The 15,314-nt window shown below is 56.9% G+C and overlaps 1 protein-coding gene across 1 annotated transcript; it reads left to right on the top strand.

The window, feature by feature from the left end:
• Window positions 1-6,413: 6,413 nt before the first annotated feature.
• Window positions 6,414-13,344, top strand: BESB_079370 (uncharacterized protein; the record flags this gene model as incomplete). Its single annotated transcript, XM_029366299.1, has 11 exons — window positions 6,414-6,534; window positions 6,917-7,516; window positions 8,178-8,267; window positions 8,671-8,766; window positions 9,185-9,303; window positions 9,698-9,819; window positions 10,528-10,594; window positions 10,790-10,899; window positions 11,276-11,339; window positions 11,686-11,765; window positions 12,357-13,344. The coding sequence occupies 11 exons, from the start codon at window positions 6,414-6,416 to the stop codon at window positions 13,342-13,344; spliced, it is 2,457 nt and encodes an 818-aa protein (XP_029217730.1).
• Between the last annotated feature and the right edge of the window lie 1,970 nt (window positions 13,345-15,314).

Below are 15,314 nucleotides of genomic sequence, written 5' to 3'. Positions count from 1 at the left end.
AAGGACCCGAAAAGCTAGCGAAGAACGCGACGTACACAGACACGCGAAGAGTCAAGACAGAAAAGGTCAGGCACGGTGCATTTTATCCCCGCCTCACAGTCGGTGATGAAGTACAAATGCCGCCGCATATGCATACATACGCGTAGAGTAATCTAATATAATGCCACGCAAAGCATTTGTGAATATAATTGACAGTCTGTGCGTCCCCGTATGGACCTGTGGCGGGCGGCGAGCTGGTTTTTTTTCGCACTTAGTGCGGTACGCACATGAGCTCTACAAAGTTCATTCACATGATGGAAGATGTGAACCGGGGAAGTTGGGTGAGTGACGCAGTAAAATTTGGGGGACAGGCCACATTTCTTAGGTATTCCAGATACCTCTATGCACGTTGTCAACAAAAGAGAGGACTCCGCGCGCCGACGCGACACACAGCGACGAACGCAGAAAAGACGTGCCGCGATAACATGTGAGAAAACGCAACTGAGCCGCTGTGCTAGGCACGGTCACTCCGCCAAATATGCATACCATTGCTTCATATATAAAAGCTCATAGACGAGGATGTACAACTAATAGCGGATCTATTATTATTCACGACGGGTGGGTAGACCGGAAGCTGCTAATGCTGAGACCATGGGTGATGGAAGAGACCTGTATCTCGGCCCCCAGCTGCTACACGCTCCGACGAGTTTCAACGCGCTGGACGAATGTGGCTCCAGCGCCCACACTGCACCTCCACGCTCCCAACGGCCGCCGGAGGCGCAAAGCACGAAGAATGGCAGTTCTCGCGGAATATCTTGCAGTTTGAAATTGCTACTGTGGATTTGCACGCTAATAAGCAGAAGTCTCACTATCGCGTCCGAAGATACCAAATGGAAGGACCACCAGGCACTAATGAAGAGAGATTCATCAGGCCTTTTCAATGTCTCAGCGGATCCTCAAGAGACAGGCAGCTGCATGAAAGAGAACTGTAGAAGGAAATCGAGGTTACGCATGAACGGCATATGTCCCACCCCGCCTCAATTCGGGACTGGATCCCTTATGAAAATACCAAGCCGTGCTGTCTACTCCAACCGAGCCATCGTCCGACGCAAGCCCTCACTACAGCCGCCTGCCGCCACTGATTGCTCTGTAGACGCCTCAAAACAGAAGAAACACTTTACGTCAGCATACATTGGGTGGCTACTCACAAACTCGTCTGCCACAGGATGTGTCGCGGGCGTGCAGCGTTTCGTCGCGTGGCGTAAAGGGTCACACGCTCAGAGAGGTTCGTATTTTACACGTTCCAGCATCGCCGCTGCCGCATTGCAAACCGCTGCGCTTTCCCGGATACGGCAAGTGTGGTGAAACGCCAGACCCACACGTTGCCAAGCGCCACGCGCGATCAGGCGAAGGAACTCCGCAGCATCCAACTGCGTGCCTAGACGAATTCCACTGTTGAGTTTCGGAGGAGCGACACACATACGACGCGACACGGTTTCGCTCTCTGTGGGTTCCCGCAACTACCGCAGCAGACCCTCAAGCGGTCAATTGGCAACGCGTAAACAACTGCACGAACGCCATTTTCAGGCACCGCTTGATTGTGCAGTACAGGCCAGCACTGCAGCAAACTGCGGGCTCCCAGCATGGCAGTTCACTTGGAGAGGTCAAAGAACTTCTCTTGAATATGGCAGTGCGAATCTGCGTGCAAAGGAGGAATGACAGGTCTTCATCCTGAAAAAACCTCTTGCTTCCTAATTGCTGGTGGACCTGTGTGTCGGCTTCAGACCCGTACTCTTGGAATGCACCAATCGTCTCACAGTCGCCAGAGACGCGCCGACAGCCGAGCAGGTTTCTCTACGGTGCAGCGCCGCAGAACAATTTCTGGCCTAGCGTCCCCTCCGCTTAACAACAAGTCTTCTCGAGCAGGAGCCGGACACAATGAGGCCACTCCACAGAGGATGCTTGCACGGTAGAGCTATTCAACGCCCCCCTCCGCCGCCGGCGTGCCACCAAACCGGACTGAGGGAGCAAACACACAATCAAGTGACCAGATTCCCCCTTTGACTCAAGTGCTCTTCCATCACTGGAAAAGCAAAGAAGAGGAGTTCCTGCAGCTAAGACAGCGCTGACTTTGACTTGGCTTGCCTCAACGGCCTAAAGCCGGAAATTCAGCAGCCTGTGCGCAGAAGTATGTTAGTGTTTGTGTGTATGTATGTGTTTGTGTGTGTACAGTCACAGAACGCCCGTCGTGACACTTTGATTGTCTGCCCCCTTGTTGAAAACGTGTGCCTGCGCATCTCTGACTTTACACTGATAAGTTTTGGGTCGCCTCCTCCTTCTATTAGGCCTTCCCTTCACCTGTATGCCTACTGCAAAAGTGGCGAGAGCTCATGCACCAGACATGTGAGCAATGTATTGAACACCCACAAAACTACATCCCAACCGCAATGCAGACTTTCCCTGTTCGCTCAGACTAGCCTTCAACCGGGAGCTCTTTACCCGGCAGTGTGAAGAATTTTGCCTTCACTACACGGGGGTCACCCGTAGACCCTTTCTCGCCACTGATTTGACCGCACAGCTTTGGAAAGGCGAGAAGTCAAATATTGCGGCACGCTCAGCTGGATGATGCAGACAGCTGATTTCCAGTGGAAAGGCTGGCTCTCCCCCATATCTCCCTTCTCAGACCTGTCTCACGGCAAAAGAAAAACGTGCACACCGGACTCTTGCAGTCCACTGTTGTTCGGTGCACACCAACCGCCGCCGGACTGCAGATCACAGCTAACGAGGTGGCGAAAACAGAAAGGGAAGAGCCGAAAGATTCACACAGACAACTAGATAGGTGAGGAAATCGGATCGCGTCGACAAGGGCAGACAACGCGTATTATTCGTAGACCGCAAGCAAAACGACTCGCAAAAAGCCACGGGAGACGTGACGGCCTCCAGCCGGGCAAAAAGGAGGCAGGAGGGGAAAACGCAAGACACAATGTGAATCTCCTTCAGAAGAAGAGCAAGGGAAACGCGTCACCACTGCCCCTGTGGAAAAAAAGCGGGGTAGGAAGGCGAAGGACGGCGAACTGGGCGCGCTTTCCTTTTTGTCTCGTCTTTTGCGGAAGGAGGCAAAGGGAATGGAGACCGCACGTGAAAACATACGTGGAGAGAGAAACAAAAGACACACGCACAGCGGGTTCGGGTGTCTCTGCAACCAGGAAACGGAAACATCCGAACTCCGCAGAAAGCTCCTCGATGAGAAGAGGGAGAAAAGATGAGCGACAGAGACAGCTGTTGCGCGGCGACTAGGCAAGTTTGGGTGTCTGCAGTTGCCCGGGCTGCTGGTCCTCCAGCTGGCTTGCACCGGCAAGCACCGCTTTTTCCTGTAAGTCGTTGAAGTGTAAAAGTCACCTTCTCGCGCCTTTCCTCCGCAACAGACCCTTCCTTTTTTCATCTCCACACTCTTCTCTGTGTCTTTTGCATATTCGACGCCGGCTCTTCGGTGTCAAAATCTGCTGCTGGGCGGTTCCCATATCTAGCGTCCTTACAGCGCCGCCGCCGCGCCGCCGCGCGCTCGCGTGCTTTCTCCCTTGTGCTGCCGCAAGAAGTTCGTCGCTGTGTTCTTCCAGCCGCGCGAGGCTAGGTCTTTTCCTTCCTTTCTTTTTCTTGTCAACGGCGTGGTGAAAGTTCCTGCCAGCAGGAGGCGGACCGGCCCCATTTTGCTCCCGTCAAAGGCACCATCTTTTCGCGAGTGACTCACTCGACACTTGCTGTGTGCGTCTCTCACCCGTGTCGTCCTTCCTTCTGGTCATTCGCAGCAGCCCGTTTCCGTGCCGGCGCTGGTTTGTTTTGTCACAGTTTACTCTTTTGCTTCTGTCTCTTCTCAAGCAGTCGGCAGGCAGAGCTCCTCGTTCGGCCCACGAGCCGCGAGTCGCCACAGCAACGCCCGCGTTTTGCAACTGCTTGCGCCACTATCGCGTTTGTGTCTCCGGCTCGTGAGTGTGACCAAGTAGATGAAAGTCCGTATGCGCAGACGCATCGATGTATATTGTATGGTACAGAAGGCGATGGCAGACTTGTGACTGAAGCGAGCGAGAGACAAACGCCTTCATCGCCCGTGTGCGTGTTTGTTTATGGTACATGCCGTGATCAGTCGCTAGCGGAAGTTCGCGCGTGTGCCGCTGGAGAGGACCCCAGTTGGCGTCTAGGTGGCAGTCTTGCTGCGCGCGAAAGAATGGTGGGCTCGACGTCTTCTGGGTTTTCCGAGCTTTTCCGGATAGGGAGAAGCGGCTGTTACTGTCGTGTCTCGCGTGCTCGAACCGGCCTCCTTTTTCCACGGGTCCCCCTATTACGTGTTGTCAATGCGTCTTTTTCCAGTGGTCTCTCTCTGGATTTCGTCGCCTCCACGTGAATACCTGGTAGAGCGCTTGTATATATGTGCGTCCAATTCTCCTCGCATGCGCTTCTGATTGGGGGACCTCGAATCAGACCGGTGTGCCGCGAGTCATCTGCAGCCGCGCATGACTTACAGATGCACTCTCGCGTATGCGTCTAATTTTGGCGGGGCGCGTGCATGTGCAGCAAAGTGAGACGCAGCTTCTTCCCCGTTGTCCAGCCGTTGGCGACAAAATGGCCTTCGTGTCAAGTTTTCGTGTTCTCTTCGGCAATCGTGTCCTGATGCTTTTGTAGCAAACGCGTGTCGGGCTCGTTGCGAACGTACAGATATATATATATATATATATATATATATATATAGTTATATTCGAGCAGTTATGCCGATACACAGGCACACAAAAACGTGCTGTATGATGTAAGAATCTTCCGGCGGGATGCTCGCGGCCCTTAGGTCTCGGACTTTTTCTTTTACGATTTGTTCCGACGCGTGTCAAGTCCCCCAGAGCATTGGATTCTGTTCTGCGTCGTGGACGGCACAGCTTTAACGCATTACATTCTGCGTATGTATGCGTTCGCAAACGTGACTGTTGGTATATCTATTCCGCATACGGCCTCGCGTCCACGCATCTCCCCTGAGCAAACGCGCCTTGAATGCATAGTTTGTCGAGGGAGTCTGACCGCGTGTGACCTGCGACAATCCTCTTCATTCTCGCAATGGTGCGTGCCCCTTGGTTGAGGGGGAAAGGTATTGAGGAGTGACATTCGACGCAGATATTTTCTATTTGGATACGCTTGTCAAAGCCGAGCGGAACGGGAAGCGGCATGTGCAAAGATTGTCGCAGCAACAGGTCTGTACGAACCGCATTGAGCAAGTAAGCACCCATGCATCGATGCAAACCACACCGACCGCGTCCACAGAGAATATTCATCTTTGTGTCCACGGATCTGGATGTCCTCGTCTGCGTATAGCCAGAGGGTCTTGGCAGTCTTACGCCTGCGCCTTCCTTGAGGCATCGAATCAACTCCTTATTGAAGCTCTTTAAGAAATCTGCGTTTGACTTTTTTCTGCATCCGAGAGGGGGGCGGCAGCTGTGCTTTCCCGCGGATTCTTCCATTGGCGTCAGCAAGAGGAGCGGCCAGTTAGGCGACGCCGTCGAGGCGCTGCTTCGCAGAGTGTGCGGAGACGTGGGTTTGCATGGTGGCTTTGCAACCCTCTCAGATGCTTCGATTGTGCTCCGCCAACTGCGTTTGTCAAGATCCCGCCTCAGGTACCTTTGCCTTTTCATTCGTATCTTCGTGTCTACGAAGAGGCTGAGGCCGGCTCGGGGCCTCGCCTGGATCGCAAAAGCTGCTTTTCTCTGCCCACAAGGCAGGTTGGCTCGGGGGGCTGGTGACTGCGGGCACTGTAAGTGGACGCAGCCAGCCAAGACCACCTCCGCATCTGCCAAGCTTACGTGCCGGGGAGTGCTCCGAGCGCTGCAGAGCCTTGCTATACACTTCCGCCCAGCCGTTTTCGTACTCGCCCTGTTCCCCTTTGATTTCGCTTTACCCGGGCGTGCGTGCGGCACCCGAGGCTTTGTGTCTGTCGACCTTCTGCGGATTGTCGGGAGATTCTCGATGTCATGACTCATTTGCCGTCGCCTGCTGCGTTCGCCAGATTTTTCGTGCGTCTCCTTTTCGACGCACTCGAAACGCGCAGACGATCCGCCGCAACTGCTCGGCGCCTCGTGTGATCTCATTCGCCTTCCCTTCTCCACAGTCGTGGAGCCGCGGAGTCCCGGTCTCCTCTCCAGCGCCTTGCCCCGCCAGACTCGTTCTTGTCCTGCTGGCGTCTGCTGTTGTTTTCCCGGCCGTCCTCTCTCCGTTGTGAGATTGTCTTGCACTCCTGCGCCTTCGGCGGCGCGACGGTTTAAGCGGCTGATCTCGGCTCGAGACGCCGCCTCGGGGGAGTGTGGGCCTCCATGGGCATAGGGTTGCGAAGCAGACGGCGCACTCCAATACGCATGCGTGTATTGCCTTAGGCTTTGTTCGCTTTCTAATTCGTTTTCGCAATGTACCGGGCACAGCTGCTGCGGAAACTCGGAGAGGCTCCCACAGAGCGGCTTGAGGCCAGCACGTGCCCAACATTCTCTTCTTCGTCTCCCGGCCTCGTCCTGGCCGCACCTGATGCGTGTAAGTCGAGCTCGAAGCCCGTGCTGAGGACTGTCCGTACACTGCCAAACGGCCTGTTTCTTCTTCTCTGTCTCCTCTCCGGAATGTCTGTGTTTGTCTCTCACTCTGCTGTTTCTGCGCAAACACGAGTAGAAGAGATATCCCAGACGAACCCCAGACAGTATGCGCAAACATATATATTTGTATGTACATATGTATGTGTACCTGCTGAGTGGAGATGCTATCTGGGTTTTATTCGGATGCGGAGTGCGCAGGCTTCAGGGTACGAACACGCCCCCGATGAGTTACGTGTAAGTACTCATGAGAGGAAGGGACATGGCTGCATGCACCGACGGGCTTACATGGCTTCCACTGCTGCGCACATGCGCGTGTTTGCCGACAGGCTACTTCGGCAGCGTCCGACCTGCTCTCCCACAGATTGCTCGCGGCGCGCCCTGCGGAGCCCCTTCGCAGCTGAAGCAGCTCGCAGAGCCGCGCACTTTGCTCGCTGCAACTTTCCCGCTCCTTTCGAGATCCGAGTCTGCAGAGTCGTCCCCCGTGTCCTACCCGTCCTCTGCGCCTTCGGCGGGTGCCTGTGCGCCCGCGGCCTCGTCGGCGCCGCCTGCAGACGCAGCGCCGGGGGTCGCCAGCGCCGGCACGCAGACCGAGCCTGCCCCGGACGACTTGCAGGGAACCGCTGGACTGCAGCCGCGCGCCGGTGCAGCGAAGGAGACCAGCGGCATGGAGCCGCCGCTCGCGGGAGTTGATGACTTCGCCGCGGGAAGATCTGGAGCGGAAGAAGATGACGTGGAAGACCTCAGCGGGTGGCCCACAGCGCTCGTGTTGGACAGCGACAACGAGGGCGACACAGACTGCATAAGCAAGGGAGAAGAAGCACACACGGAGGACGAAGGCTGCCAGGTAGACTGGAGCACCGCAGACGAGAAGGACGACGACGAACAGCGGCTCTCCGCCAGCGTGGCACAGATCATCCGAGGAGGCGGTAAGGGACAACGAAACGAACAAGAGACGAAAAGAGCGCGGTGCCGCGCTTTACGCAGGCGTTGGCCGGGCGCGCGTTCCCATACACGCGTGATGATGCGCGAGTTTCAGCATGGGCTCAGAGGCGATTCACGCGTGAGGGGGGGGCGGGGGGGGGGGGCGGGAGGGGGAGGGCCATCTTTCATTCGTAGGGTAGGCCGGCACAGTGGATGGCGCGCTGCAAGTCTTTCCGTGTTTGTATGCCATCGCGTGCGTGCGTGACTGTGTGCGCATATATCACTTTGTTCTCAAACTGCATACTTGCCACGAAGCGGGCGCAACTGCGCACATCCGACGTACGCAGTTACACACGTTTCGCGGATATCGCGACATGCCCGTAGAACGTGAAGGCAGAGCGGAGAGAAAGTGGCTGCTGCGTCAACTGCGGGCATCACACACTTTTGTAAAGACACATACACATTTGTATACATATATAAATGCCTCTGTGAGTATGCATACGCACGCGTGTTCCTTTTGGCTTGCAGAGTGAATGCCCAGCCCGCAGGCCTCCACGTCTCTGCGTCCATAGTTCTTTCCATGCGTATCCGCAAACACGCATTCGCTGCGTGAGTTGCCTCACCGAGCGTTTCTACAGTCTCCGCCTGACTGACTGTGTTTCGCAGGGGCCGTTGCAGAGTACTCGCGGGATGCACACGCAGAAGGTGGCGCAAGCGCGAAGGCCTGCGGCGACGCTGCGGAAGAGCTTTGTGTCGGTGCCCAGAAAAGAGACGGTGTTTCGCTAAGCTACCTAAGAAAACTCTCCTACGCGTGCGTCCTGAAGCTCCCCAGGCATCCGCCCGTGTGCATACGCCGAACTGTACCGCCATCCGCGGATGCGGAGTCGCTGATCTCCACATGAACCCGCTACCCGCTTCGCCTCGCGTGTGCGGCCACGCTACCACCCCACCTCGCTACAAGTGCATCTCTCCATCCATGCGTAGATACCCCCGGATATGGACAGTGACCTAGATACGCAAACAGACAGTTGTGTCAGCAGCTTGCATGTCAGCGCGGAGCTGCCGGTGGTGCCTGCGTCTTCATCCATCTGCTGTGTTCGAAGGAGCGTGAGATCGTGGGCGTGTGGACCTGAACTGCATCGAATCACACTTCGCGCAGGTCACGCGGATTGCACGGCGCTGGAGTTCTGCCTGCGTTCCTTCCGCAGGCGCGTCTTTCTTCCGCGGTCGAAGCGCCTCCCGGGCCATCAAACAGGTGCGCGCGCGAGTAGACCCGCTCCCCGACCGCCTCACAGACAAGGCACCACACCGGCGTTCGTCGTGCTGCGTGCGTGCTCACCTGGTGGTTCTGTTGCTGTTCCCACCATGGCTAAAGCTGCGGTCGCGGGGGGTTGAAACCCCCGCGAAGCGCTCAGATTCAACACATACACATCTACACGTATTCCTTCAATGCGTGTAGACACATCCCAAGCGGTCTGTGCGGCCGTCGGCCGCGCGAGTTCTTTTTCACCTCTAGCGACTGTTTCTGCTGCTCTTTGCAACTGAGTCCCGTATCTACTCTGCCGTCGTTTAGTCACTCTTAGTCTCTCTCTTAGTTCGGCTCTCGTTTGCGGACGCCTTGCGCGAGCCAGCTCCTGAATGCGTGTCTGTCTGGAGTTTTTTGTCTTTGTCAGTCATCATTTTCGACTGGGACGACACGCTGCTCTGCACGTCGTTCTTGAACGTGTACTGCCGTTCGCCGGACTGGCGCGTGTCGGTCGTGGAGCACCTGGAGACGATTCAGCGGCACGGGGTAAGGGTCAGGGGTGGGGGGACGTCTCCCGGTTCCAGTTGGCTTCACTGTCCAACTCCATTTTTCCTATGGAATCCTCGCCTCCTGTCCTCTCGGACTGGGGTGTCGCTCTGTATGCGCATTAGGAGCGACGCAACAAGCACCTTGCAGTGCGTAGATCCGCCGCGGCCTCCATACGCACATGCGGGCGCGAGCCAGAGTCTCTGCGAACTTGCAGACGTCGTCGCTCTCTGTGTCCTGTGCACGTGCCGCCACCGGCTGAGATGCGGGGAATGTCTGCGGAGGTGAGAGGAGTGAGCGACGTCGTTGCACCAGTCACCTGAAGCAACTGAGTGTAGACACGTAGATATAGAGTAGTCGCTCCGCTACGCGCCGGGTTTTGCCTGTCATTCAGAAAGCTCTGCTGGAGCTGGCGATGAAGATGGGGCACGTATTCATCGTGACGAACGCCGTCGAAGGCTGGGTGGAGCATTCCTCTCGGCGGTTCCTTCCTGGCTTGCTTCCCGTCTTGGCAAAGTAAGGCAGAAACTCCGAGGCCGCCGCGTCCACAACCTCTGATGCCAGTGAGGCCAGACTTCCCCGCCGTCGGCGCACGGCTACTCAGAGACGTGTGTATCTCTCGCTGGATGCGTCGCTGCCGACGCAGCTGCATGGATGACTCGCTCAGGGCACCTGACGCCGGCCGCCCTGCACGAATGCGCAGTTGCGCCAAGCGGGTCACTCCAACTTTGCACATGCGCTTCTGCGTCCTTGCGAGGAGGTGCTCTCTGACGTTTCTTGTCGCTGCTGAGTCGACGTTCCTCTGTCTCTCTCGCACTGGCTGCGAGTTCGTCCGCCTTGTTCGCCGGTTTTCGCTGTCCAGCGTCGATATCTTTCGGTCCACGTGCACGGGGGCCTCGGCCTCGCGCCCTGGCGATAATCGACTCTCGTTACGTCGGAGACCACGCCCTCGAGCTCTCCTGCAGAGATCTGTGCACACGAGTGCATGCGTACACGCATTCGAGTGCGCAGCGAGATGCGTCGAGGGAAGGCGCCTTGGCGCTAGCTGCCTCTGCTGCTGCAGGCGCTGCTTATTCATCCCGGTATTTGTGTTCCGGTATACCAAGTCACCAAACAAGTATAAATATATATAGTTACGTGTAAGTATATGTAGGCAGAAGGCCAGAGAATTGCCCATGTTCAGCTGAGGTGTCCGTTTGCGGGCCATGCCTTTCGGCGCTTCAGGCTTCCAGTTATCTCTGCGCGCAACCGGTATGAGGCAGTCTACCCGGGCGCGTATCACTTATGGAAGGTACGCCTTTGGTTCCGTCGCGGCGCTGGCAGCGTGAAGGCCTCGCTTCTCACGTTTGCGCCGTCTGTGGAGGAGAAAAGCTTGCGCTCGTCGGGTATTGTCCCTGTGAGCAACCTCTTGGCCGTGAGCAGGGGTCGCCTAGGTCAGCTGATGGACTGGAGACCTCCCTTGCTTCTGTGCAATTGCGCTGCGTAGGTGCATGCGTTTCTGGAAGTTCGGCGGCAGCTAGACCGTGAAATCAACACGAACCTGATAAGCGTCGGCGACTCAGATATCGAAATGGACGCAGTGCATGTCATGGGCAAGTAGGTCGAGACTGAACTGTCTCTCCGTCAACTCAGTCACCGCGCCGTCTACGGTGTGGCTACACACTGCGCGTGGGGCCTCTCTATGCTCGTGTCTGTAAGGATATGCCCGCATCGATGTATTTGATACGTGACCGCGTCGTATGCTGGGCGGGTGCGTCCTCATAAACCGTCTCTAATTGGAAGCGGGTTGTGGCGTTTTTCGAAGCAGGCATGCAGCCGCTCTATGGCGCTGTCCTGTGATCCAAAAAGATCCAGAGCGTTAGCCCGCGTTCACAGCGGAGCGTTCGTGTTTGCTTGCGGACGGGAATGTGAACGTGCATGAGCACAGCCGCTCAGTTTTGTTTTCCGCGCATGCTTGTGCCTCGGCCTGCAGGGAGTTCGCTCAGGCCGTCGTCAAGACGGTGAAGTTTCGAGAAAACCCTTCGCCGGAAGAGCTGGTACGGAGAAAGGGTGCTTCGCCGCTCGTGGACGTGTCTTTCTGATTCAGCGGATCGAGTATTCTGCTGACACATTCATGCAGACACACAGTTGGAATTATCCACGGTTTTCTACACGCGCTGTGTACACACCCATACGCCCCCGTTTTTCATACGTATATATAAACGCCCCGAGATCGCCTCCCCCCCCCCCCCCCACATTCACGCATACGGGGAGGCGCTTTTCTACAGTCTCCAAGCCTCCTGGCTTGGAGACCGCCCATGCGATTCAGCGTACGTACGTATCCGCGCGTGTCCGCAGACTGCATGCGTTTCATCACTCGCGGCGGCGTTTATCTTTCCGCAGGCGAAGCAGTTGGAGCTGGTCACAAGCAAGTTCGAGAAGATATGCTTGAGCGCATGCAACCTCACCATCGGCCTCGAAAAGTAAGGACACGCCTCGGCGCCTGGCGAGAGAGACTCGCGGGAAAGCCGCCGAGTGCGAACGCAGAACGAGAAGGGAAGTAACGGCGGAGAAAAGCAGAAGAACTTGGGGTGGGCAGGACGACAGTGTTACGGAAGTGCACTCCGGTCGAGGCCAGCAGGTTTTATGGCTGTGAATTCACGAGGCGCGTCCGCACGAGCGACTGCAGGCGGCACTGGAGACAGCGCCTCCGCAACACTGGACATTCTCTCGTTCTTCGCCAGAGGACTGCCTGTTTCATTCCGTCACGTTAGCGCGGGGTAGTGCCTCGCAAAGAGCTGCGAAGCGGAAAGCATCACCAGCGTTTTTTCATCCCCTCGCCCGCTTTGCTGATCTGCTTCACGCGTCTGTTTCATCTGTTTCCACGCACGCGACGCGAAAACGGGCACGTAAAGTGCTCACGTCATGACTTGCGCTGCGCGGGCACCTGTGAGTGTCCGGCGAGTTGCCTGGAAGGTGTCTCGGGGGCACAGCTCTCGGCAGGCGTGCCTGCTTCGCGGACAGACATCAGAAAATGCGTGTGTGTATCTTTCCTGTGCCGCCTTTCTTCGCAGACAATGGGACGACAGCAGCGCGCGCCGAAGCCAGGCCAACCCGGGCGACCCCCGCCTTTCGTCGTTCTCTCCCGCAGCAACTCTGCCGTGTGGTTCTTCTTTTCCGGCGTCGGCGTTCGCGCCTGCACCGGGGCTCGCGTGTATCGATCTAAGCTCCCCGTTCGCCTGTCGTCCCTGCGCAGCGTGTCCGCCAGCGTCCTTCGCGCTCGCTGAGCACCTGCCGAGCTCCGCGTCTGCCGCCGGCGTCTCTCAGGGCGCCGCGCGCTCTTCGGCCGGCAATATGAGGCTTCAGCCCGAGTTTATTCAGGCGCCCAACCCGGGGCACGTTAGCGTGAAGTCAACCCTCCACGCGCTTACAGGGAAACAACCAGAGGGGCGGGATGGAGGCGCGGAGAGAGGCGCGGAGGCAGGACAGCAGACAGGAAAGGCGAACCAGACGACGAGGGCGGGGAAGCGCGAAGGAAGACTGCCAGCCGGAGAGCAGGTCAGAGGGGAGTTTCGCACAATGCACACAACGCGAAGTGAGTATGTGTTTGACAAAGCGGCGCTGCAACACGGGGAGTCGGTCGCCGGAGGTCGCGCGGACGGAGATGCGGCCGGGGGAGGTGCGTCTCTCGGCGTTCAGGCGCTGAATGAGCATTTTCTCGCTCGACGTAGCCAGCCCATTTTGAGCGATCGCGTCGCGCATGTGCCTCTTCGCTTGGCGCGTGAGGTCATCCGGACGTTCCCCGAGCATCTTGCGTCGTCGCCGTTGCCGTCTAGTTCGTCCTCGTCGCCGGCTAGTTCCTCCTCTTCGTCGTCTTCTCTCGCCTCCGCCGAGGATTCGCCTCCTTCCGCGGCGTCTGCTGCGGGCTGCTCGCTGTCGGCGGCGACGCCCAGCTGGAGCGCCCCGTCCTCTGCGTCCGCGTTGCCGCGCGCGGCCTCGCTATCAGAGACACCCGGGGCTGCCGGCGTCTCCCGCGCCGCCCAGCGCGGGCGAGGCGCGTAGAGGCAGCCGCGGAACTTCAACGCGCAGAGTGAGATGGAACGCCCAACTCGCCCCATGCAATATATACTCATCTCGGTGCATGCAGGGCTATGTCTGTGTGCATGCACAAGATTTCTGAGGAACAGCAATTGTTTTGGAAATTTATGACTTTCGTACGAGTTTCTTGTCTCCAGGGATCCCTGCAAAACGCCGGGTCTGAATCCACCCGGTCTGTCGTTGTACGAAGGCCTCGCTTCGATGTGTAAACATGTATCTGTACATGCGCAAGTCTCTGACTGTGTACGTAGACGAAGTTATATGTAAGGCTCCGGTGCTCGCGCGGGAACTCTGGTCAACACATCTTGCTTTTGGAAAGCATGCGCCTCGATGAAGGTGCCTGTGTCCTCAGACGTGCAGGGATGCCAGCCGAAAACTGTCCCTCCGTATCACCTCGTCTTCTGAGCGTGGTCAGCGTCGCGCTTGAGCACCCCCCATTTGTTGCCGGTGAATTCCTCGATTGAGGAGACACCTGCGTGTGCCAATACGTGGAGAGATGCCTGTTGTATAGCGGTTGTCCTCACATATTAGGCGTGTCCACAGTTGTAAGGTGTCTATGTCTCTCCCAGCGCTGCAGCGCGTTTTCAGTTTCGTGTCGGCGACAGACGCCTCTCCCCTCTGTGCGCGCCTCGCTCCGAGAGGAGCTCCGAAACCAGCCTTGGCTAGGGTCTTCGAACTCCTCAAATGTTGCACAGAGCGCGCATGCAGCGCTGCCTCGTGAGGCTGCGGCTCGCGAGGTGTGTCTGAAGCGCGCGGAGCAGCTTGCGCAGACCACTCCCTCCGCAGGCACGCCCCGGTTAGTGCTTCCCAACTTTGATGTCTACGGCCAAACACCAGCCAGTGAAATAACCGTATACGCGCGGTGTGTAGATCTACCCACCCACGAGACATTCGTATTACGTCACGGATATCCTAGACCTAGAGGCTCTTGAAGGAACTGTGAGCGCTCACATGCAAATGTTCAAGACCGGCAAGACTTTACAAGGGTTTGAAAAAACATCCGGGCAGCCAAGAGTTCAATGGGCAGGTCCCTGCGCGACCACCCACAGATGCGCATGCATTCAAGGACCCACGGGCAGAAACAATAGAGAAACACATCAACGGACGGGGTGACGAAAGAGATCATAGAACCGAGGGGAACGAGAAAGACGGCTGAAACCCGCAAAAGCACCGCGGTGCCTCCTCAACAGAGAACGCGCTCTCATCGCAACACCCACGCAATCAAAGCTGTACATAGTCGGCACACGTAAGGTCATATTCAGAATAGGCTCAGATATATTCACCGAGTATATTTACGGCCATGAAGGCGCCGCAGGTTCCGTGCTGTAGAAAGACAGAGCATGAAAAGTGATTCGCGCATATACGCATGTGACTCATACGAAGTGCAGGTCGCTTGCTTACACCAGGACAGAAAAAACTAGAGATAGTCGATCTCAACGTCACCCGGCATACACCCTAGTCTACGACGCGCCTTCTGTTACAACTTTTCTGCTCAGCGCTGTCGTCCTGCGCAAGCCTGTTCGAATAAACCCCTCCGGTTGCTGAGCCGCCCCTAGCGCACGCGCATCGGTTTCTACAGAAACCGGATTTTCGCTGCGATGCTATGGGGATCAGCCAACATCGTTTTGCGTGCGTTAGCATTCTTCTTTCCAACACACCTGCGGACGGTACGCCTGCTTTTCTCTGAGCACGTGCTCATATATAAGAGCTCCCGGATTGTGCACATACGCGCTAGAAAAAAACCGTCCTGTGCGCACGCTTCCTGGATGCGGCACTTTCGCTGTTTTTTTCATCGTTACTCAGTCATCGCTTCGATTACGTCAGTGAGAGGAAGCCCGCAACGGGTACGTAGTTGTCATAAGCTTCAAATGCTACCCATGGTGTGTTTCTGTTTCTCATGTCTTTTTCCTTTCGTCGTCTTCCTAATGGAGGCG

This window comes from Besnoitia besnoiti, chromosome VII (assembly GCF_002563875.1).
Source record: "Besnoitia besnoiti strain Bb-Ger1 chromosome VII, whole genome shotgun sequence".
NCBI classification, from domain to species: domain Eukaryota; phylum Apicomplexa; class Conoidasida; order Eucoccidiorida; family Sarcocystidae; genus Besnoitia; species Besnoitia besnoiti.
The sequence above is the reverse complement of the archived record's forward strand: the minus strand, read 5'-3'. Positions and strand labels throughout refer to the sequence as shown.